Source organism: Microchirus variegatus, assembly GCF_963457635.1.
Source record: "Microchirus variegatus genome assembly, chromosome: 13".
Taxonomy (NCBI): Eukaryota; Metazoa; Chordata; class Actinopteri; order Pleuronectiformes; family Soleidae; genus Microchirus; species Microchirus variegatus.
Genome location: NC_139814.1, coordinates 16,224,290 through 16,248,374, shown reverse-complemented (window position 1 = coordinate 16,248,374; position 24,085 = coordinate 16,224,290). Strand labels below are relative to the sequence as shown.

Sequence of the window (24,085 nt, the reverse complement as noted above, 5' to 3'; positions counted from 1 at the left end):
TTTATCCATCCATCCAGCAAAGCAGCAAGATCATGTTGAGTTAATTTATAACCGAGCCAGGGCCAAGAGAGCGCTCGACGAAAAAGCTCAGAGACACAAATCAAAAGTATGACAACATGCAGAGCGTGTTTTGCAAAAAAAAAAAAAGATTTGTTGCCTAACGCTGTCATATATCATCAGAAGATCCATCACTGACAGATTTAGTGTTCCTGAAAATGGCGTGTCGAACATATTGTTGTTATGACAACAGCTCAGAGAGACTGTGTTTGGAGACGAGCTTGTCATCAACATCCTCACAAATGAATCCTGGTATTAACAAGACAATAACTGCGCGACAGATTATGTATTATCAAACCATATTATTCTAATGGTAATGGGCTGTTAAACAGTGAGAAAACAATGAAGAGGAGTTCAATTAAAGGCAGTAACAAATAAATATTGATTTATTTATATTTATAAATGCTTTCCTATGAGGAAATGCATCTTTTATGACCATATGTATAATGTTAGCTTATGGCATGGCAAATGTGGACCAAATAGAGGCTTTTATGAGCTATGTTGATAGGGTAAGGGTTAACCCTAACCCTAACCCTAGTTATACTGTGGATTGATACTTTTGCACCCAATTCTTCTTCCATCTTCAAAAGGAGAATTTCCTTCTGACTTCCTGCTCCCACAGTGTTTGATAGTGTCAACCAAAGAAGTACTTCCACATGTGTATACCTCCAGTCCACTCAAATCAATTTGTCAGACAACTAAAAACACTGCTATTTCTTGTTTCAGAAGTTACATATTGTGCTTTTAAATGGCTTAAATGACATGCTTGTTTTGAATTTTACATCATTCATTATCATGTTTCTTTAAAAAATAAACAAAAAAAACGGACTTGGATATGGGTTGAGCATGGCCCGATGGTGTGCATCCTTGATTTAGTTTAATTTTGGCTGATTTATCGTCACGCAACACCAGGCAGGCAGCGGCTCATCAGCAGCAGCTGCGCTGTCTGGAGCGGAGGGAGTGAAGAGGCTGGCCTCAGATTTTCACACGGTTCAACGCAGAACATGGTGTTATACTGAAACGACGAGGTGTCCCTTCACCAATACGCGAGCACATATTTATTTACTTTAGCATGCTACTACTTTGCAGCTAACTTGGCGATCCCGTTTCCAAAGGTAAGCTAGCAAGGCTACAATAAGCATTAGCATAGGGCTAACATAATACAAACACTGTGCAACCTCATTATCATTATCATTATCATACCATAACTTAAAAATATTCTTCAGATCTCCCACTATAGGAGTACATACTTCTTACGGGCATTGCCGTAGGAAGCATGAAATTTAAATTACCACCAAACCACTGAAAGTTTCCCCCAACATTTGGCTTCCAGGTGATATACTCTAAAGATACTTTGGAGTGAGATATTTGTCTTTGTTTTCATTTCTCTTCCTACAGTTTCCTCCATCTCTCTCTCTCTCCAGTCCCACCACCACCACACCATGTGTGAAGCAGCCAAATCCAAACCCAAGTTCATTTTGAAAGGAGGACTGGAAAACAAACCAGAGGGAAAGAAAACACTGCACTCTCTCTCGCTTTCTCTCGTCTTCTGAAGAGTCACAACTTCCAGACGGACGGAGTCGCTACAGATGTCTGGACTGAAAATAAACTGAACTTTGCTGGTAAAAATAAAGTCGCTCATTAGCCTCGCAGAGAGGCACTCTCTGAAATGTTTATTTACACTGTCAGATAAAAAGGGATTGTGCATTTATTAGCACGTGTTACTGCACGCAATTGAACAGTTTGACGAGGAACATCTACAACCGACGGCATATGGAAGTCAGCTAACCAGGCTTCTATTATATTAAAAGAATTAGGAACATAGAAGCGTATATTGTGTGTAGATAACTTGTGACATGAAAGCTGCTCCTCCAGACACTCAAACTACGCATGGATGACTTTTTTTAATTTTTGAGGTGACCTTTCACTTCTGTGGTTGTCTGATGTCTGAAGGGTCTGTCTCCTCGGGCTCCATGAGTGGGCTAATAAACCCAAGTCCTACCATCTCTGTCATCCAATTTCCCACATACAGAAGCAATAAACAGGTTTAACCTACCACTTAAAATCATGAATCAGTAGTAAGAGAGCAGGGGGAAACTGAAAGACGCTACAGGAGAAAGGAAAACACCCGATTCACTCGATTAGATTGATTTTCACCATTGGAAAAAGTTGTTAAAGAGTCATTTCTTGGGGCATATCAATAATGATGTTCTGTAAACATACTTTGAAACATAATGCATAATTGTTGAAAATGGTTTACCAAAAAATGATGTGTTGATTTGTGTCCATAGATTAATTTAAAACCCACAATTAACTGTTTTTTTCCCACTTTCTTTCTTCATTACACTTGTGTTTAAATTCACTACAGAAACTTAAAAGATTTTTTTTAGTATCCTTTTATATTCTGCATGCAGTTATGACACTGAACATCTATAATCAAATCATGAAACTCTTGTTTTTGCTCCATTATGTTAACTTAACTCCTGAGCCTAATATTCTAACTAAATATAACCCCCCCCCCCTTTTTCAGGAAACCACAGATTATGCCATAGTCCCCTCTCATACAGTGTGCTTAGTGAAAGAGCTACTGAAAAGAATTTGCCCTACTACGTCCCGATAGTGCAGTTTGAGGCGCCACAGCCGCAACTGGGACCGAAAATAAAAGCCATTCTCCATAAATGCTTCTAATCAAACGTCAAATCAGCACATATGTTTTTGAGTTATGGGCCTTTTAAATCCACTGCTTGTCATTAGGCGCTGACATAAGACCAATTTGTCTCGTGCAATAAGGAAGTTCATGATTTAAGCTCAGGGGGGATTTGTTGATGGATTTTCAATTGAGATGTCATGTAGTAAAGATGTCGTGCTGAATTTACAGCCGACTTATAGGATGCAGGGTACTGTTTATGCCTTTTCTTCTACTTTTTTATTCATTCATTAGCCTTTTGCATCATTGACTCATCATTTCTATTAAAAATTATACTTAAAGCTGCATTAAGCAGGTTTGCTTTTGACACATTGTGTGTATTGTCCCACTCTATTTTAGACGTTTTCCCTTTTTTTCTCGCTCTAGATTTATATTATTATATTAACTATGAAATTTGACGAAATGTGACAAGAATGGACCAATTAGTTCCTCAAGATGTAACAATATTCAGATAAAGGTCAGTCACTGTCTACTGTCAGTCATTGGTTCATCATTATTCACTCTGAAATAAATCCTTAAACACTTCATCATCCAAACAAAGTTCATGAATTGATGAAATTCTCCACATTTTCTTTGGGTGCAATAGAGAATGCATCCAGACATAAAGTTATTTATTTCAACACATGCATCCCACACATGCAGCAAAGCTGCTGTGAAGAGAATGTGCCACTGGTAATCTATAACCTTTGTTTAGAATGTTCTTAATTTAGTGAGGCTGGAGCAAGTACACTTATCTCAGCAGCTCTCAGGTTTTAAGTTCTTAGTAAAAATCAATAGTTCGCATATAAGAAAATGAATGAGTCTTATGGTTTTGTCACTGATGTAAATCCAGAATTAGCAAACTACAAAATAGTGGCCGAATCTTCAAGTTACAAAAATAAGTCTTTATGAGGGACCTGACCAGGGAGTCTCCCTATGTCAGCTAGAATTGGTTCCAATGACCCCGTTATCCTCATGTGGAGGATAAAGTTGTAATGAGTGAATGAATTGTTAATCATGTCCCCATTGCTGGTTGGTGGTAGCATCCATTGATTTGGACAGCATCAACAAAGCCTTATCCCTAAATGTAACCATAAACAGTTACTGCCTTGCCCTAACCTTAACCCCTTCCACAATTCAAATCTTAGCCCTAAACTTAACTATTTCCTCAGAAATGAGGTTCTGCCTCATTAGGACTCATTGGTCTCCATGTGGACTACTGGTCCTGACAGGGTCAGTGCTTATGCCAGAAAAAGATCCTAAAGAGTTATCAAATACACACACAAATGCACACACCTGCAGCTCCTTTTCATTTTCGCATTCATAAGTCTGTACATACCAGCGCCACATCTGTCTAAATAACACCTCAACAGCTCTTGTGGCAGCAATACTCTATCTACTCCACTATGGTTCCAAATCCATATCAGAGCCAACACAGCGCTGAGCTTGACTTTTCATTTCCAGAGGCACAGTGGCTCTGTGCATGTTTCTAATTTCACATGCAGCGCTGGGTCAAGACACCTGCCAAGTCATCTCCTGCCAGGCCAGGCGGCGAGGTGGTGGAAGGTGGGGGGGGGGAGGCGGGGAGTGACAGCTCCCGGAAGAAAGAGCAGCGGTGACAGTCACTTTGGTACACTGGGCCTGAGATAAATTGTGGGGTTTTACATGGAGACACTCTTTGCAGTCAGAACAGTGGGTTTCATTTCTTTCCCCAGGCAAGGTCTCTGCTGCATGTGTGAGTGTGTGCATGAGGGAGAAACTCACCCACACAAAGTATCACCTACCATATCTCACACAGGCTCACAAGGCTAAGTGCTTCTGGCAGCCCTTATTATATTAATGGGAAGTGTTCTGTAGAGGATAATACACACATGGTAGGCAGTGATGAAAGATGGCACCCAGCGAGGGATTAGGGAGATTTGAAGGAATGACAGAGAGAGTGAAAAAAAGTTGGAGAGACGGGAACACTCCCTCCTTTGTTGCCTCCTCCTCTCTTTCACTCTTTCCTCAGGCGACACACTGTTGCTGTGGCTTGGGAAGGTAGAAATGCAGGAAGAGTGTTGTGGCGTGAAGAAAAGAAGGAGGTGGGGGGGGGGGGGGGCTGACAGGGCACAACAGACAGTATATCGTCCCGAGTAGATCCATGCCCCCATCCCTTTCTCCCCCCACCCCCACCTCCCTCACCGCACACACATGTGTTTTCCACTCTGCCATATCAGGACCAGATGGATCTGACTGTCTTCTCTTGCATCCCTGCTTCTTCGCTGCCCCCCCACCACTCCTGCAACCACCTTTCTCCTCCCTCGCTCCCCCTGGCTTTGCTCGTTTATGACACCCCATGGATTTTGTCACTCTGTGGTTTCTGGCGAGGAGAGCAAAATACCAAGGCTAGTCTCCATTTCACCGAGCAAAGAATGATGGTTTGACGGAGTGAAAGCATGAGGAGGAGGCTCGAGGAGCACAAACAGGCCTTTCTCTCTTCCCTCTCTCTCTTCTGAAACTCCTTTCCCTTTACTTTCCATATCTTGTTTGCACGCTGGGTTCATATTTTCACTTTTGCTGGTTTGTGGTTTAATGTTAGATTTGTGTTATAAATATCTATTCGCTAGTCTTTTTTCAAATACTTTTTTTTTTTTTACTTCTTAATTAATTGCTATATTTACACTGAATTAGACTCATTTTTCTCAATATGAAAAATAGGCTAACATTTTAGTAACATTTTCCGTAGTTCTTCACAAAAATAACATCACAATGAGCAACGTGCACTTCTAACAACGGCTGCGCAATATTAGGAAATCATGCTATAACGTTGCTAAATATCGCAATAGAGATATCACTCTATATAAATAAAAGATTTAAATAAAAGCATTTGTTTTGTTATGTATGGTGATTTTTTTTTAATTTTTTTTTTTTTTTATTTAAATCTTGGATTTTTATGTCAACCTATTTGTTTTGCCAAGTTCAAAAGTTACAGGAAGTAGTTGTAGCCAAAGAGCGAGTGGCTCTTATTTTGAAGGTCAGGGTGAAAGGAAGTGTTGGCGCTAATAACCACTGTTACATTATTCAAACTTTAACGGACGCAGCCTCTGCTTCAGCACATCTGTGTCATCTACGTAAAAGATGGAAACAGACAGAGCCTTACGTCCATATATTTTGCGTTCATTACGTTCGTTATTGTGCGCCTAGCAGGGGAGCTTACGATGACGGATGAAATGGAGCGATACCACGGGACATTGTGGGGGCAGTACAGAGTCAATCGTCCAATCAGTCTGGAAAATGACAATGAAGTAAACCTACAGATGCAGTGCCTAATTTAAAACATGCTGCCAGAGCTTATCCCTGCAGCCAGAAAATGGAGAGTGACAGGCAGGCGCTCGGCTTCACTCACTAGTGCACTGTGGGACGCGGCGTGTTTCAATCGAGGGGCTATCCTGCGAAAGCAAGTAGTCAAACGTTGCGGTGGACACAGAGAAATATTGAAAATGTCGCTCATCATCAATCTCTCTCATCGGCAACGCCAATGAGTAATATTCCCCTAAATTACATTTAGTGGCATTTACATTCCACCACCACAAATTCCGCTTGCTTTTTAGTCTGTTTTGGATCAAGCTCAATAAAATAACCTCTTAAATGGTCGCCATGTTTAAAATTAAAACTCTAACCAACTTAGTTTGTGTCTATCTATTTCCTTAATAAAATAAGTCAACTTACACAAACTGTAAAGTGGTTTAATTCTGCACAATCTAATAGAGTATAATCCAGTTAACTGCATAATTCAACTTTCTAAGGGCCCTAAATGTTGTGTGTGTTTTGGTGGAATCCTGTTACTGCCATAGCAGATCTGGGTGTGTTTTTTCACTTTTGCACATGAGCAAAACCGTTTGATCTACACAGAAGCATTCTTTCTTAATACCTGGTTAATCTGTTATGATAATGTTGCCAAGGTGTGAGCATGCCTGTCTTTTAAAAGAAATGTGCTCTCTGATTGATTTTGTGTATCATATGACTTAAAAAACGTAATTTTCGATTTGATATTGAAGCAATGACTAATGCACCTGGGTGGCACAGCAACCTTTTTTTTCCCACCAAACCTGGCAAAAAGGATTCGGACACACCCAAAATGCAACTTGGGCCACATGCTTCAGATGATGTACTTAAGATTGTTTAAATAGAGCTCTACATCTGTGTCATATGCTCCAAATCAAATACAGTCACACAGTCTGAACCCATCTGCTCAGTGAGCACTTAGAGGATTTCTCAGCTAAGATTTTAAACACAACACTGCTTCATCCACCAGTGTACAGATAAAGCCTTTAAATAAAGCTACTGCATTGCCCTGTGTTCCTCCCTTTTCTCTCTCTCTCTCTCTCTAAAACTCACCCTCTCACTCTCCTTCCTGGCTGCTCTGCATCTCTCACTCAACCTTCCTGAAAGTGCCAGAGTCCTATGGAGCAACACAAGACAGCGAGATATTAATAAAAATATGACTGAGTCCAATGGGATATGACAGTAGCAGCAGGGGTTGTTGCAGGGAGGCGTGCGGTTTGGGGGTTTCGGCAGAGGTTTTAAGTCAAACGGGCCCTTTAATGTGGTCTGACTCTGCCCACTTGAGAGGCTGGTGTGAAGTTACAAGATTAGACCCAACTGGGACGGGGCGATGATGGGTTCAACTGCTGGGACGGCCGTGATGAGGCGAGGCACAGCAGCAGTAGCCCCCTTTTTACTGGAGCGCAAACCCAACCCACCAAGTGATGGATCACACACTTCCTTCACTGTATTACAGATCAATGGCTCGTCAAGAGCGGTCATAAAACCGCCCACAGTCCTTAGGGGATACTTTAAGAGTTTCCCTCACACAATAGATCCTGTTTGATTTCTGCTACAGTTTATTCACCGTCTTGACTGAGGCAACAACAAATTGCGTTAGTATGGTTCCTATCATGATATAAACTATAAAATAAACAATAAAGCATGCAGAAAATGTGTATTACAACTGAAACATGAATAAAATCAGATTACTGTGTATGCAGAACTTGATCCACATCACTGTTAAGAATGATGCTGTGAAATTATTCTGAAATTGGAGCTCTGTAAAGAGTTCTGGTAAGGAACTGTAAAATAGCAGATACAGGAAAAATGACAGCAAAGAGGGAAGAAAAACAAAAGAATATATGTGACTGTATTTTACATGGAAACTTTGTTGTGAGATGGTGTCAGAATGCAACATTACAAAACACATATTTTGTGCACGATTCCAAGATTGCACTTGCCTTAAGTGACACTGAAACTCCTCCCCAAGTCAAACCAATGCCAGCTTTTAGATGATTTATTACCCACCCCACCAGTATGTCAACAACAATGCTTCTGCAAAGTAAAAAACAAAATTATTGCACAGAGCAAAGTGCAAATAAACAACCTTGAGACAGAAAGCAATCTGCATTATTCTATTTCACATAGAACTAAAGTTTGAAAAAAAAAATCCTGGAACAAATACATGTGGACTGGAAACGATACTGGAGAAAAATATCTCTGTGCTGGTCCAAAATATTGACACCCTGATTATGAAGTTAAATTCTGAGAAGCAAGAACATTTCTCATTCGATGGAAAGCGCAGAGCACAGCCAGACAAGAAATATAGAAGCTTGACCTCCCCAAAACCCCTTCTGTAACACAAAGCCTCCTATAAGCTATAGCCTTATACAATCAAGCCCCCACTGAACCAGACCTCAACCACAAACCCCAACTCTCCAATATCAGCTCAGCACTGTCGTTCTTTTGTATCTGTGCTCTCTCTCTCGCTCTCTTTTAAACACACACACACACATACGCCACAATCTTTTCCCATCAGCACAATACACACTCACACAGTAGTCTACACATTTATCTATTTAGTCACCAGAGGAAAAGTGCATTTGTGGTAAACTAAAAGCGTGGAAAACTTAAAAAAAAGAAAAAAGGATTTAATAGGGGTGCAGAATACTGATTTATACAACTGATACTGATAGCTAATAACTACCTGCAAAGCCAAAACTAAAATCAGTGACTGTGACTCATCAGGTCTCTGTATAGGATAAATTATATTATGGGAATAATTACATATTTTCCTCGTTATTGGACAATAATTTAGTTGAAGACAAAAATATAAGAAAGTAGAGGAGGAGAGCAGGAAGCTGTAGGTGTTAACCCACCCCATCCAAAACCTTAACTGGCAGAACATCCTCACGCATTAAGAACTATCCGCTCTGCAGCTAAGCTGACTAGAAAGGCGCCGCAGAACTCATTCCACTCATCTCCTCTCTCCTCCCATCTAACCGCTCCCCTCTTCCTTTCATCCAAGTCCAACATCTTAAGGAAGAGTCAGCGCTGATACCGAATGACACGCAACCTCCTCCTTTCTCTTTTCTCAATAAATACTTTATCTCCATTTGATCCCGCTCTGTTTATCCCTGTTCATTTGCAGCCTACTTGACAGTTTCTGTTTTCTTGTTGTCCATTTAATATCACTTCATCTAATACACATCTTTCCAGCAAACAGTCAAACAGTTGTGTTTTAATTTTTGTGTCGGTAAGTCTAAACAAAATACAACAGCAGTGCCTCATTCTGGTGCAAATACACTAAAACTTGGATACAGTTTACCTCTGTTGTACACATTTATATCCAGGTCTGGTACGCTCTGGTACACAAATATTCTCTGTCCTGAACCTCCAGTCCAAAGCTGAGAAACTGCACACAATTAATGAAGTCAGATACAGTACAGTACAGACTCTGACCCACATGGGAAAAATGCTGAATCCTATAGCTACAAGAAGCATGGCTGTAATCTATACCCAGGACCACATGCATTTCAGCAGCATAAATTATTATTGTCCGGCGAATAAATGGGAGCACTTTAAAAATCCATTATGCAGCTAGACCTATACAACAACTTCATATCGAAACGTTTGCACGCAGCGTGTGGTCTGCAGGAATAATGTGGTTCAATCTGCATTTGAGAAAAGGAGAGAAAATCTTTCTTTTCTTTTTTTTTTTTTTCTTGTGTCTGAATGAAGCCTGAAAGTATACAGAGCATGTGGGTGCATTTCTAACATTGTTACAGGGATATGATTGCTTGTGACACTAATACCACTACAGGTGTATTTCCATATTTACAGTGGTTCGAATGAAGTACACTTGTCAGTTATTGGGAAACAGCACTGCTGACATCAGACGCAGCATCGCCGTGGGTGGGCTAACACACATGTGGCAGCCTTGGATTAGGAAGTGGTAGGCCACATCGTTTTACTACTAAGACGTCTCTATATGGCCTAGCCTGTCTCCTGAGAGCCATGAAGGCCTCACACCCAGTCCTTCAATCCCCGCTCTCTCCCCGCTCCCTCCTTCTTGCTGCCATTTTCTCGCTGTCACTCGCAATTAGCTTCACACTCACTGATGAGTTTTTCTCGCACCAAAACATCAGTTTCTTCCATTACAGCTGGCCTTTGCTGGCAGGTATAATCCAACTAGTGGGGTCAACCAATGCATGGGAAGCTGACATTTCATCTTGGGGGCAAAAGCATTACTGGAAGTTTTATACTCGCAAGTCACTATATTTAAAGAGAAAGAAAACAAATGCAGTAACCATCTGTAAAATGTATGTGTGGTGGTTTGATCAGTACCTGACAGTGAAAAATGTACTCAGGGGTGGCCTTCTTAAATTTGATGTTCCACACCAGGGCAACCCCGTCCGGTTCATGAGGAGCATCTTCATTGTTGTTATAGGAAGCAACCAACAACTCTGGATACTGAGAGAGGGAAAGAAAGAGAGGGGGATATTTGTTAAAACATTATCAACTCACTGCTCCCTTTCTCCTCAAATACTAAGTTTGTTACACAATGTGGGATAACAATCAAATGCAAGGTAACACAGAAAGAGCTGCAGGCTTTACCTGAGGAGACCAGTCGAGACAGGTGATAACGCGGTGTTTCGACCAGTGTTCATCATAGAAGAGTCGACTGAAAGAGAGACTGGAGCCACTGCCTGAGTCTCTGTAGGCCGACAGCAGAGATAAGGGTCAAATGTCACTTTCACTCGGGTTTTGTTCTAGTCACAACAAGCACTTGGCAAATTATCTACTGTTTATTAACGTATTCACTTAAAAGGGACGAACCACAATCTGAAAACAGGCATCTGTCAAACACTAATAAGACCTGACTGAGGGAGTGTTTGTGTGTGTATACAGCAGCATATTTGAAAAAAATAATTCACTTCCAATTCTTTTAATGGGCATTTCTTTGCGTTTTCAGTCATACTCCAACCTGTTTGCAGTTGTCTCACTTTACTAGCGCAATGTCGCGCAATTCCTGAATGCATTGAAAAGCATTGTGTGAACTAATTTGAAAAGGGTTTGAATTGAACAGATATTTGTTTATGTTAAAAGGCTACAATTTTGAGTTTAGAAACGTAACTGTGATCAAGTATAATAAAATACACTATCAAGTTGCATTCAGATTTTATCTTAGCAATTAAAACTCAAGATATCTTAAGATTTTTTATCATTTGCTGCTCTACAGAACATTCAAAGCTGATTAGCTGGCCAGAAATATAAGACCCTGGATAACATGCACCCAATCAGACTGGATGGATGTGTTATATCAGACCTGTGATATTACTGAAAGACAAATTTTGAAATAATGATAATGACTAGCCACAGTAGCGGTAGTATCACCGCATATTCTGTTTGTCTGTTAAATCAGCTATTGGATCGTTTCTTGTCGACCAGAAGAGGAAAAACTGTTCGTTAACCACAACAGATTATGTACAATCAAAGCGTATATGACTCTTTTCTGTGTCAGATGATGTGTGTATTAACAATAATGACCAAAAGGAGTGAAATGGTGTGCCATATTTTGAAAAAAAAGTATGTCTGAAAAAAGAGAGTACATCTTTTAGTCATAATCTCTGTTTGACCACAGGCTTGATGCTCCTCTGTAGCTGTGACGGTCAAAGTTGAAGTGAGTCAGTAAAAAGAGCAGGCTCCTATACAGAGCAACAGCTTTGCACTTATGACTCCAACCACCACTTAGATAACCTCCATTTGGAGCAAACCCTTCAGATGCTAAGACAATGCTGTGTCGTTTGTGGTAGTTGTCAGTGCACATGAGTTTTAACCCCCCCGCCACCCCCGAGTGTGTGACATCAGCAGGAAGACATTTATTTTGAAGAACAAAAGAGCTTCCAGGCCCCTGGAGTGAAACAGTGGGCATGAGTCAGACTTAACACATTTCTGAGTTAGAGACATGTAAGTAAACACTCACATGTGCTTTCACATCCAAACACAGACTCCCTCCTCCCTTGCTCACCCCTCTTTGTCCTCCAGGTCACGGCCACTGTAGTCAAAGAAGATGTCACCGTCTTCAGCTAGAGCACGCTCCATCACTCGGATGCTGCAGTCGAAGAAGCTCTGAAATTCCGAGGAGTGAAGGATCTGCTGTCTCTCCTCCTCGGTCAGCTCCCGCAGCACTGAAAAGGAGCCTAGTAGACAGAATATGGACATTGTGTCTGGTGTAGTAACTCGAGTCTAAGAATGTAAATAAGGATTATGTGCATTTTTGATTAATTCACCAATGAAACAAAAGTCAGAGAAGAATGGTTTAAAATGGTGCCTCTGTTTTTTTCCCTATTCGGCACATGAACTTCCCTGAGGGAGTCATCCCAAGGGATCAATAAAGTCTTAGTCTAACTCTGTGAGAAGTGTCTAATTTAAAGATAGTGATTTCAACTGCTAAACTCAAACCCAGCAAGTTCAAGAGTAATGCTAAATGTCAGGTCAATTAAAGGACACAGAAGTTATCAAAAAACGACTTTTACATTAGCTTGTCACACACTGAAATTAGCAGGTATACAGCATTTGGTTGGTCTGCAATGTGGTGTTTTTCCAGGCCACCCATCACCTGTGTGTGAACTGTAAAGTCCCAAATGAAGAAAAAAACAACAATACCACCATGGACCTTATTGATAATATAGTACGGTGGGTCTAGAGCCTTCAGCCGCACGTTTGCAACTCTTATTTGTTTCAAACCCCTTCGTATTGCATGTTTTTTTTTTTATAATAATAAATGATAATAAATAAATGTTACTGTACTGTTTGACTGTTTTCTTTCTTTTTTTTCTACTGTCCCAGGTTGTAAAACGTAAGGCTCGTCCCAAAGCTAACAGCTATATTAAGAAAATGATGCACTCTAGCTCCCCCTGTGGACCTCTGAATAACTACAACAACACTGTGGTTCTGATTTGACTTCGCTTTGACAAAGAGAGAGAGAGGCAGAAACTGAACCGTACAGCACTTTGGTAAGTTACGTGTTGTTTATCTGTCTTTTAGCACAGCGTTACTTGTCCAGACTGCATCGAGGAATGTCAGCACAGAAGCGGCACAGATTTCTAAAGATCACAGAGAAACACTTAGTAGTTGACCTCTAACCTCTGCCTAAATTTAGCCTCTGTTTTTTAAAAAGTAAATCAATAAGAATGTGACTTTGGACTTAAACCCTGACGCAGTACTGTCATGTTTATGACATAGATATATTGTCTATCATGTGCACCTGATGTCAAATTAACATGAACTTTATCTCTACAAAACCCCGAATTACATGTGGACATGATAAACTACAAACATTTTTAATTAAAACCCAACATTAAGAACTTCATAAACGAGACAAAAACAAAGCCCTCTGAGCGACCCCGACTTCCTTTGGACGTAATGGCTGCACAGCACGGCGTCCGGGTTTTGAAGTCACTGTCCCCGTGCACACGATAAATGCACAGACGCACGTATATCGACCTTTACTCTGCCTCTTAACTTTGATCCCCCCCCATCCCTTTGTAATTCTTACGAGTTGTCAGAAAAAGAGCGAGTGAATCAAGTGGCAGAGATCAAAGGCCAGACCTTCTAATAGGCCAGGATGGATGGAGAGAAGACGGATGACTGTGGGTTTATGAGTGAGTGCGTGAGTGTGTGTACATACATATATGTCTCTGTGTGTGTGTGTTTGTGTTTGACTCAGACTTGACTCAGTCATGGGTGTGTTTGTGTGACTAAATATGAATATTTCAATCATAATTTATTGTGTTTCATGTCACCCAAGAACTATTTACTACTCTCTCTCTCTCTCTCTCACACACACACACACACACTCTTTTTGTCTTTTCCTCTCTTCTTTGAAGTGCGGTTCATGGGCAAGTCGAATGACAGGTTTTTAATCAGCGCTGACCCTCACATGCCACGGAGCTGATAAGTTGCATCCGTCTTAACCTCCAGCCTAACCCATCTCCACGCCTCCGTCTGATACACCCACAAACTGTCACACACACACACACACACACACACACGCACACACACACGAGTCACCGTGTTTCATGACAGCGACATGTGAGAGGTCAAGTGAAAATGGCTGAAGAATGGGGGGCGTGTTCTGCTTCCTATAATGAATTGATTTTTGAGTAGAAATTTTGTTAATGTTGTTGTTATTCTGCCTTTGTTTTGGTCTTCATGAACAAAAACAATGCAACATTATTTGTATGCTATGTCAAGCAATACTATCAGACCTGACTGAGGGTGCATGTATAAAATGGTAGGAAAGGGGTGGGTGGGGAGCCAGAAACATTAAAAAACATTAACACCAATTTTTATTCTTTGGCTTTCGATTCAGTAGGAGAATTTGGTCTTTATCTTTTTTAGAATTTAATTGTATGACTGTGTTGTTTTTGTATTTTCTACAGTATTTCATAGTTTTATTGTTTATTCTTGGGTCTATTAGGTTTTATTTGTTTTATTCATTTATCTCTGATGTACAGCACTTTGTTTCAGCTGTTGGTTTTAAAGTGCTTTATGAATAAAGTTGGATTGGATATTGGATACTCCACTTGCTGTCTGTCTAAAAAAAAATAAAGACCACTGCACTGAGAACCACAGAGAGAGTTGTGTGGAGCTGGAGCAAGAGTTTTAGTTGTTAGCAGCCGACACTACAGTTTTCACATTCCCGTCATCCGTGCGTTGTACCTTCTTTGCTTTCTTTGTTGTCGTCTTCATCCTGCTGCTCTGACTCAGGGCCTGGCTTTGGCTCCATCAGCTCTTCATCTTCTTCCTCCTCCTCTACTGCGAGAGTAAAAAAAAAATGGAAGAAGACAAAGCACGAATGTTAATCAACAGCTGTTGCAGTTTTTCTTGACCTCCTGCTGTTTGCCCCCCCAACCACCACCAAAATAATCACTCCCAGACATGCACTGATGCACCTGACTAACAAAGATTCGGTCCAAGTGGGATTCATTTTCAAACACGCACACACACACAGTACAAATACAGCAGAATGTCCATCGCCGTTGCAAATGTACATCAAGTATACATATTGTCTTTGGGACAGAGATATCACAGGAAACAAGCCTGTTTGCTATTTCCACACTGTAGCTAATCCATGCCTTCACGTGGTCCCCATGTGTGGAGAGATACTGCGCTCAGCATGCACGCAAATAGCTCCCACACAAAGACACACACAGTCAGACGGAAAAGTCAGAGTTGTGTGCGCTCTCCGATTTCTCTCACCTCTGACCCCCGAGCAAAGAGATCCAGTGATGTGTGTGTGTGGACGGGGATTCCCTTTGGATTCCCTCCAATCAGTCTCTGCAATTACACCCGACTTTGCAGGATTTACTGAAGGTGTGTGTTTGGGGTGGTGGTGGGGCGGGTGGGGGTTCAAGTACGAAGGGGTTACTGTCAACATAGGCACCTGCTTGTCGGCTACTGGCCCCCAGCAACCCTCGGGGTGTGTGTTGGTAACCCTCACCAACCTCTCCTCCTCTTTTTTCGCCGTTCCCTCTAAAACAGATGCTGAGAGTCGGGGGGGCCTCTGTGAAGGCCTCTTAACACCCTGACACTGTGACCAGACACCTGTGGTCTGCCAACACGCATACTACACACACACAATCTGTCTTTCTTTTCCTCTCAAACACACACACACACACACACACACACACACACACACACACACACACACACACACACACAAAGCCCTCACCCACAGTGCCAGGGGTGGTGAGGGGTTAACTGGTGCAGGGTCAAGCTGACAACAGTCGTTCAGTCCAGTGAGAGGAAGTGACTACATCACACCCTATAGACGTGTCATGTCTCACTCACACACGCACACACAGAGACACACAAGCACACACGCCAGGGTGTGTTTAACTCAGTTGGAGTATGGCCTGGAGCACAGTTAAAACCACTCTCTCAAGTGCTGCTCTTGCACCGGATGAACTGTCCATTTATCACATTGGACTCGCCTAAGCTCTTCATGAACTCACTGCAGCGCTTTAAAAGCAACAAATATGATTGTAATTGGTGAAATGCTTCAGCGATTTTAATACTGCCATTATTTTACAACATTATTTTAGGTTTCCCGGTACCCCAAGCTCTCACCCTGTCCTTGTATTTTTCTTTTGTTTTCCACGTCCAAGTGAAACCTTTTTGATATATGACTTTAATTTTCATATTGTGTGTGTGTAATAAATGACTAAGCTAAATCAAACACATGGCGGCGATGCTCGGTCCAAGTAAGTGGTTAACAGCCAAGTGGAGTGATCCAAACACCAGTGACCCAACCAAGAGACCAGAGAGGACCAGACAGGCAGACAGCCAGACTAGCTCCATGTCTGAGCTGCCAAAACAGACAAGCTGCAAACAGAAATGCTGGAATACCCTCCTCTGGAGCCACTTTTTTCTCTCTCTCTCTCGTTCTGTGCGTCTCACTCTCTCCATACTTGTTCATAAAGTTTTATCTGTGTCAGATATTGGTTTTTTTTGTCATCTATCAATCATTCCTCCCTTCCAAAAAAAAAAAAAAACTGGCAAAGGATTTGCAAATGCTTCAAGATGTGCAACCAACACGGGGAAACACACATGACAAACAACTTCTATTCATCTCTTTTCTACTTTCTTGACCTTACGTGACCAGTCCAGTGGTTGGAATGTGTGGTGATGAGGATGGGAGGAGCATGAGCAGAGGAGAGACCACATTGAGGAGCGGTCAAACTGTCAAACCGGGGGACCACAGGGCTATGGAGCAAGGCAGCATGATTCATGGCCTATGGGTTACCTCACTAAAGGGGAGACGGTCCAATTCCCGTACGAAGATACTGCTGATGTTGCTGCCAGTGGCCATGCATCAAGTTGTTCTGTCACGGTCACGCACCAAAAATATCCCAGCAATTTCATTTGAATGGAAATGTTTGGTTCTGTATGTGCTCAGAGTAGAGCTGTACACTGCAGTGAGCCATACTGGAAAATGGGTTAGAAATGTAAAATTTTATGTAAAATGTACATGCAAACACACTCAGAGTTGCACTACAGGGGTTTCTTGTTGAGTTGCAAAAAGAAGCAGGGAAGGAAAATTCAAAAAGGGACAATCTTCCACAGTGTGAGAGTGTGCGACTCCTACCCTGTAGATACCCTACAGTATCTGCTCACTTTCCTGTTTCCACCTCATTCCAGTCACAGGAAGCTTTCTCTTTCCACCCGCTGCTTAATACCGCTTCTCACGGCAGGACAACAGGTTAACTGGTATCATCCCCCTCGCCACAGACAGGAGTCCACCTTGATGAAACTCCACTTGAGGGCTGCCTTTTTTTTTGGCCAGCTACACACCCGGGGTAATGATATCCTTGGTCGGCCGGGGGCCACCGCATCTGACTGCCTCAATCTTCTCCTGGCTGCTTCATCATGCTGACCAGGCCCAAGCAATTCCAAGCATCCTAGTAGGTATGTGTCCCCCTCATTCACAGGATGGAGAAACAAATACATGAAACACAATCACAAGTGTGTGAAGTGTTTGTAAATGCACACACAACATCACTGAAAATAACGCTGTATATGATAGTTATGATAGATATGTTTTAGCCCAAGTTGAAGTCTATAGTTGAATAATTTGGAAAACAGAAATGTTGGGCCAAATAATCAGTTTGAGTGTTTTTCTATATATATATATACTGATTTTTCAGCTTCTTAAAAGTGGTTTCTGGTTTCTTTGCTCCACATAACAAAGAAATCATTAAAACTGAATCATTTTGGTTTTTGGACAAAACAAGACATTTGAGAACTTTGTTTCCAGGTTTGAAAAACATTGATGACATTTTTTTTAAAAACATTTCTGACATTTAATGGATCAAACGATTACTAGATTAGTCGATTATGAAAAACTTTTCGTGTGCGACTTTACTTCTGATCCTAAATGGCATCTCCATTGCATGTGTAGCACTCGAGTAGCACACTCCCACATCCATGTTTAACAATCAGCACTTCCTCGTGTGGTCCTGAATAATGTCAAACCTGCTCAATGCGATCGAACCATTTATTACATTCATCTGTTTCATTTCAGTAGAACGTGCTGAAAATATTCATCATCTTTTCAGGCTCTTTGGCAGAGTTTAATCTCGCAGTTTTGTGAGCAATGGTTTTCTTCCTCGGTTTTTCTTTTTGGACTTTATGAAATGTCCTTCACACTGTCTGATCAGGCTTAAAGACGTCCAATTTTCATGTTCAATCATTGTGCAGTCTTCCCAATGTGCGCAACTGTAGCTTGGTTCTTGTATCTCCAATCCTCTGCTGGAAATGTGCTTTTATTCTCTGATCTTCTGATACTCTTTTAGCCACGCTGCTATTACAGATTGTCCTGAAACCAAAGACTCCCTTTTAAGGAAAATACCCAAAATATTGACTTTAATTTACTTTCATAGAGAAACCAACAAATACTCACATTATTGAGTGTGAAACAAGTAAATCTTGGTCATCCTTTAGTAAATTTGTAAAGAATATTTGGAGATTTTCTGACATTCTTAAACTGCATTTAACAAGTTGTTGTACATAGTGTAATTCAGCTATGCTGTTAAATATAGACTTTTTATTTAATAGTAAACAGTAAAACCGTTCTTATTTATTCATAAGAAGAAATGGCAGCGTAACCATAAAATATAAAATAAATGCTGAAGACTGCAAGCTTAAATATATATTTTTTTAAATCAACCTTTGTCTTCACCTACACAGACCTTCTCAGACAGGAAGGTGTTAGCAGTAATTACACTGCAGCTGTCCTCTCTATTGACGATAATTAACAGTTTATTATCATGTTTTCTGTGCATGAGCCTCCTGTTAACAAGCCTAAGTGTCGTGATCGTGTTTACGGTCAAACAGGAGAGTGAAATGGCTCAGGTGATCTGTTTGTGGAGTAAAGAAAACAATCTTAATGAAGGCTGATGCACTGCTGGGAGTTTCATTAGCGTAAACATCTTGTATTATTTCACAGTAGGCAGCTACTGTCGCGCATGTGGAGAGAAGAGTTTTAAAGATACTGACAGCTTATAAAAGACGTACACGCTCCCCATTTTGTTTCCCTTCAGCCCTGGAAATAAAGCACGGTGGCGTCGTGACAACAATGTGTTGCCATGTGCTCCGTTTGGTAAGGATCAAAGCATTAGCTCAACTTTTATAATGAAAGCAATCCACGGTGAATTCTAGCGCGCCGACATGTGTTAGTGCAAGCCTGGAGAGATTGGCGTGGTTATCAAAGAGATAAAGGATGAGTGTGTATAAGAGCAGGTCCCAAGTTTGTCATTGACTATACATCAGAAGAGCAGAGCTGCAGACGTATGGTGACGAATTAACTGAGTCAAAACACAAATCAAAGCTCAAAAATAACCATAATTCTTGATACATTTCTATTGGGTTAATCACAAAGACAATGGAGGACATTCCAAACAGAGGAGAGGCAATGTGCAGGACCCACTGGAGAAATTCAGCAGGATACTATTGGGGGGATCCCACACACTGGGAATAACCCTACAACATCATTTATAGGCGCGCACACAGAGAGACACACAAGTGCATACAAACGCAGAGTTCGCAGGGGTTCTGGGACACTGGCTGTTGAGCAGACCACAACACAAGCTCTATACAGAGGAGTAGGAGGAGGTCGAAGAAGACTTGAAAGGCTTCTCTAATGTGGCCCTGGCACGACAAAGCACACACGCACGCATGCACACTTCACTAAGAATTTCTTCGCGAGCAAAAGACACAACACACACGCATGCATTGCGCTCATTTCACCGCTGTGTGTGTGTGTTAAAAATGACATACTTAGGCACCAGGGGGAGTTCTCTCACTTTTATTCAACCCACCTCCAGTAATGTAAACCTTGTTATCCAATTATGTATAATATGTATTGTAATGTATAAAATATCAGTGCCGGGCACTAGGTTAACGCACGTTAATGACGCCTGACCGGAAAAAGACATGCGAATGACGTCATGACACCGGAGTCCAGGCACCGTTTACCAGTTAGCTCCGTTAGCTCGTTTAGTGCCGGTTAGCGGTTAGCCTAGAGTCGAATTGGAGCGGTCTGTTAATTAAAAAGAAAGAGCAGTGCTACAAAAAACCAGCATGCCTGTGTACTGCGATGCGTATGTGTGCCTCTGTTTTTGAAGTTTAGCGTTACTTTAGAGACTAATTTTAACGATCCGGAGTCAAGTAAACATGACGTCACGCGCGTCTTTTTCCGGTCAGTCGTCATGGAAACGTGTCGTGCGTTAACGTTGAGGCCGTTAACGCGCCCAGCACTAAAACATATAGATAAAATGCAGTCATCTCCAAATAAAGCAAATAGAAAGATGCAGGGAATTCATGGTTTTAACTTAAGCAGTGAAACGGAAAAGGTTTGTGAGCCAAACGCAGTGCTACATTATTCTTTCATGCATTTGACAATTCGACATATTCCGCTTTTATTTCTACAGATACATGTACGTCGAGGTGAACACACAAGCGCAGCTCTTTAGGTTTTCCGTTAATACACGGCTCAAACCCGAGCCGGGCAGAAAATTGATGGTTTGGAGGCAGAGAACGCTGCCCAACCTGCTCAGGAATCTCACTGACATGTAGACGCTCCAGATTGATAGGATAGATAGATAGATAGATAGATGGATGTATGTGGGTGGGGGGGGGGGGAGTGCCAGAGCTGGCACAAACTCATTACAAACCACTTGCAAAGTAGTTTGTATTCCAGTGGTGCGTTCAACAGCCAGTCAAATGTTGTGTAATTGCTTGTAAAAATTTAATATTTTCCCCAGTAGAGGTTTTATTTAAGCAAAGAGCAAAGTGAAAATGCATAAAAGTCACACACCGATAATCCCACAAAATGTGTTACTTCAGGTTGGAGCCATGAAGTTCTTATTATTGGGATATCATTTTCCTTAAAGATACGCTAGACAATGATCAATATTAATACACTTTTTTTCATCATAGTGACATTTTCAGCCAAAATGGCAGAAGAGTCCAACTTTTACTTCGTGCTTGTTAATTTTATTCATTTATTTCCCCTTTCCATTTGATTTAATATAAAATAGTATTAAAAATTCATCACGGTTCATCAAGTCATGATTGCCACAGTGGGGGTAGAAGCGCTCACCACATACACACACATTAGCAGTGGGACCAGGATGATTTAGATTCATTCATCTCTTCGCCACACGTCCCCACACTGATCAAACATTGTGTATATGTTTGTGTACACCCAAGCCGGTCCACACCTCACGCAGACACACATGCCCTCACATAATCAGCTGTCATTAAATGCAGCCATTCAGACCTCTGGGGGTCTGTGGCAAACCTTGCTCTGTGCTGTGGGTGCAGCCAGAGTACCTCCTCTCTTCATATCTGTCTCTTTCTCTCTCGCAGTCTGTAACGTGCGTGCGACTCACCCACCCCCTCTTTTCAAGCCATGCCACCCAGGCTTGGCCCTGACCCAGACCCACATCTTTAAACTGAGCCATCATACCATGCCATGCCATGGCCGCAAGGCCCTGATTAAAACCCATGACTTCAAAGTTTCCGAACTGTCAAAAAGCCAGTCAGAGGGAGACGTCGATCGAAGGGGGAAGAGAGACCGAAAGAAAGTCTTACATAAACTCACCACTGTAGCATCAACTCACTTTTCATGCACCGTCTGAGCAGATTTTTTGTCTGTGTGTGTATGAGTGGGCTCAGATGTTGACTGGTGTGTGTGTGTGTGTGTGTGTGTGCCACTTGAATGACGATGGTGTTTCATTTTGTTTTAACGAGGCACCGATGGGACAAACAGTTTTTATAGGCCGACTACATGTTGATGCTTGGGGTTGAATCCTTCTGGATTGTGCTAAAATAGAAAACTGTAACCATAGCATCTCAGCAGCACTTAAAAATAAATATACCAACAACATTTTCATAGGAAAATTAACTCAAGATATTCATGGGTCTGAGAAATCCTGAAATTTTAATGTTCACAATGGAAATTTGCTCATCAAATTAAGACTTTCGAAACATGTTTAAACACATGTTTGATATTATATAAAAGCGATGACATCATTAATCTCATTTGGTACTTATTTCTAATAATACTTCTCGGACCAATTTGGGTTTGAGAGCCTTTGAAAAGAGGCATCAAATCCAGTCCCAGTTATATTATGTGCCAAGAGTGCTCCCTGCTGGTGGGCTGCATACAAGCAGGCCTCACTCCTGCCAAACAGAAACCCCAAAGCATGGTTATCAAATTACACTTCAATCAACTGTCATGTTATAAACTGTGATGATTTTGAAATGTTTGGTCTGGATCTACTGCCACAAGAGCAGAGCAAGTTGATGTGAAGGTTTCCTGAATTTCTGCCGTGGCGAAGGGAGAAGCACGGCTCAGACAGACCTCTGCTCTGCTGCCCTGTTATTGCACAGGGTTTACTCTGACTTGACAAATAATGTGAGAGGTTTTGTCAGCTGATTACCTGCATAAAACAATTTCAAGTAAAAGCAAACAAAACTAGCGTTGAAATGGTTAATAACTATCAAACTGAAACAGCAACAGTGAAGCAGGGATTTAAGCTGCAGGCTAGCAGTGGCAGTGAACCGCTACCCTCTCAAATGAAAACCCCTGGAGAGTCAAAAGGATCTCGGAGTACAAGGGAGACCACCCAGTGAAAGGTTCATGCCCCACTGTTGTTTTACACATGCATTTAAAAAAAAATGCAACGGGTGGGGGTGCACATGTCAAAAAGTCAAATTCAACAAAACGAGAGTGAAAAGGGAGGAAAAAAAACAGTTGAAAGAGCGAAAAGAAAAAAAAAAACATGTGAAACTGTATTCCTACTCATCCCGAGCTCTCATCAGACGGCAAATATTATTTCGGATAACGGTCATTTTGCCAAAGAGAGAAAAAAAAAAAGCCAGAGGGAGGAAGATGACGAGGGGGCCTCATGTACCTTATTATACGGTGGTCATTGGGGAGAATTGCAATCATCTGTGACTCATTTGGAATACCTTACGCACTGCGAGAGACATTATTTTTCCTCTAATATCACAGACGTCTGTGCGTTTTTTTTTTACTGCCGCGGCCGTTTCGAGGGAAACCCGCCTGGGACCTTGCATCAATTTCAGCAGTGAAATAAGAGTGGCCTTTTTGAGTTTGAAGACAAAACGTCACACTCGGACTCGTTTTATGAGGCAAGAGAGCGATGAGCATTGGGCGATCATGGTGAAAAGATGGCAGGAGATCATAACAGTAAAACATAAATGTGACATGAAGTAGAAATGTTTGAAAATGAACGCAGCGCATGCACATTTAGTTCAACAGCAACTCTCGTTGAGGTTGTTCAGGAGCTGCTAGCTTTTACTGAGGCAGAACAACTAATCGTTTTCAAATTAAACAGCTTGTGCACTCTTAGAAATAAAAGTGCTCAGTAGAACCAAGCTTTTTCGGCTTGTCCTCATAGGAGAACCCTTTTTGGTTCCACCTAGAACCCTTTGTGTTACCAAGAACCCCTTTAAAACCCTTCATTCAGGAAAGGGGTTTCTGGATGAAAATGAACTCAAGCAAGTGGTTCTGAAGCAAATGGTTCCAGGTAGAACCTCAGCCCTTGTAGAAGGACTTAGAAATAAGGGTTCCAAAAGAGTGTAACAGTGTACACTCTTAGAAATAAGGGTTCCAAAAGGGTCCTTCTACAAGGGCTGAGGTTCTACCTGGAACCATTTGCTTCTGAAAAACCCTTTCCCAGGGATTCCAGGTGGAACCTTTATAAAAAGGTTCTACCTGGAGCCAAAAAGGGTTATCCTATGAAGACAAGCCGAAGAACCTTATATGGTTCTACTTAGTGTAGCTTCTGCTAAGGCAGAACAACTAATTGTTTTCAAATTAAAACAGTTTGTGTATGCCAATAAATAAAACAGAAAAGTTAATAATGTATTTTCATGCTATGTCATGTGGTAATACTTTGTGTTAATTTAAATATATAACGCTAAACATTGAAT

General features: G+C 41.5%; 1 protein-coding gene across 1 annotated transcript in view; it reads right to left on the bottom strand.

Annotated features, from left to right (window-relative positions):
- The window catches only part of dync1i1a (dynein cytoplasmic 1 intermediate chain 1a), a gene marked incomplete at both ends in the record, with an annotated part of 53,117 nt that overhangs the window by 17,112 nt on the left and 11,920 nt on the right, over positions 1-24,085 (bottom strand). The window contains 4 exons of the mRNA XM_083899826.1: positions 10,400-10,525; positions 10,670-10,769; positions 12,084-12,255; positions 14,780-14,875. Of these exons, the coding sequence (XP_083755952.1) occupies positions 10,400-10,525; positions 10,670-10,769; positions 12,084-12,255; positions 14,780-14,875 (494 nt within the window). The remainder of the gene's footprint in view (positions 1-10,399; positions 10,526-10,669; positions 10,770-12,083; positions 12,256-14,779; positions 14,876-24,085) is intronic.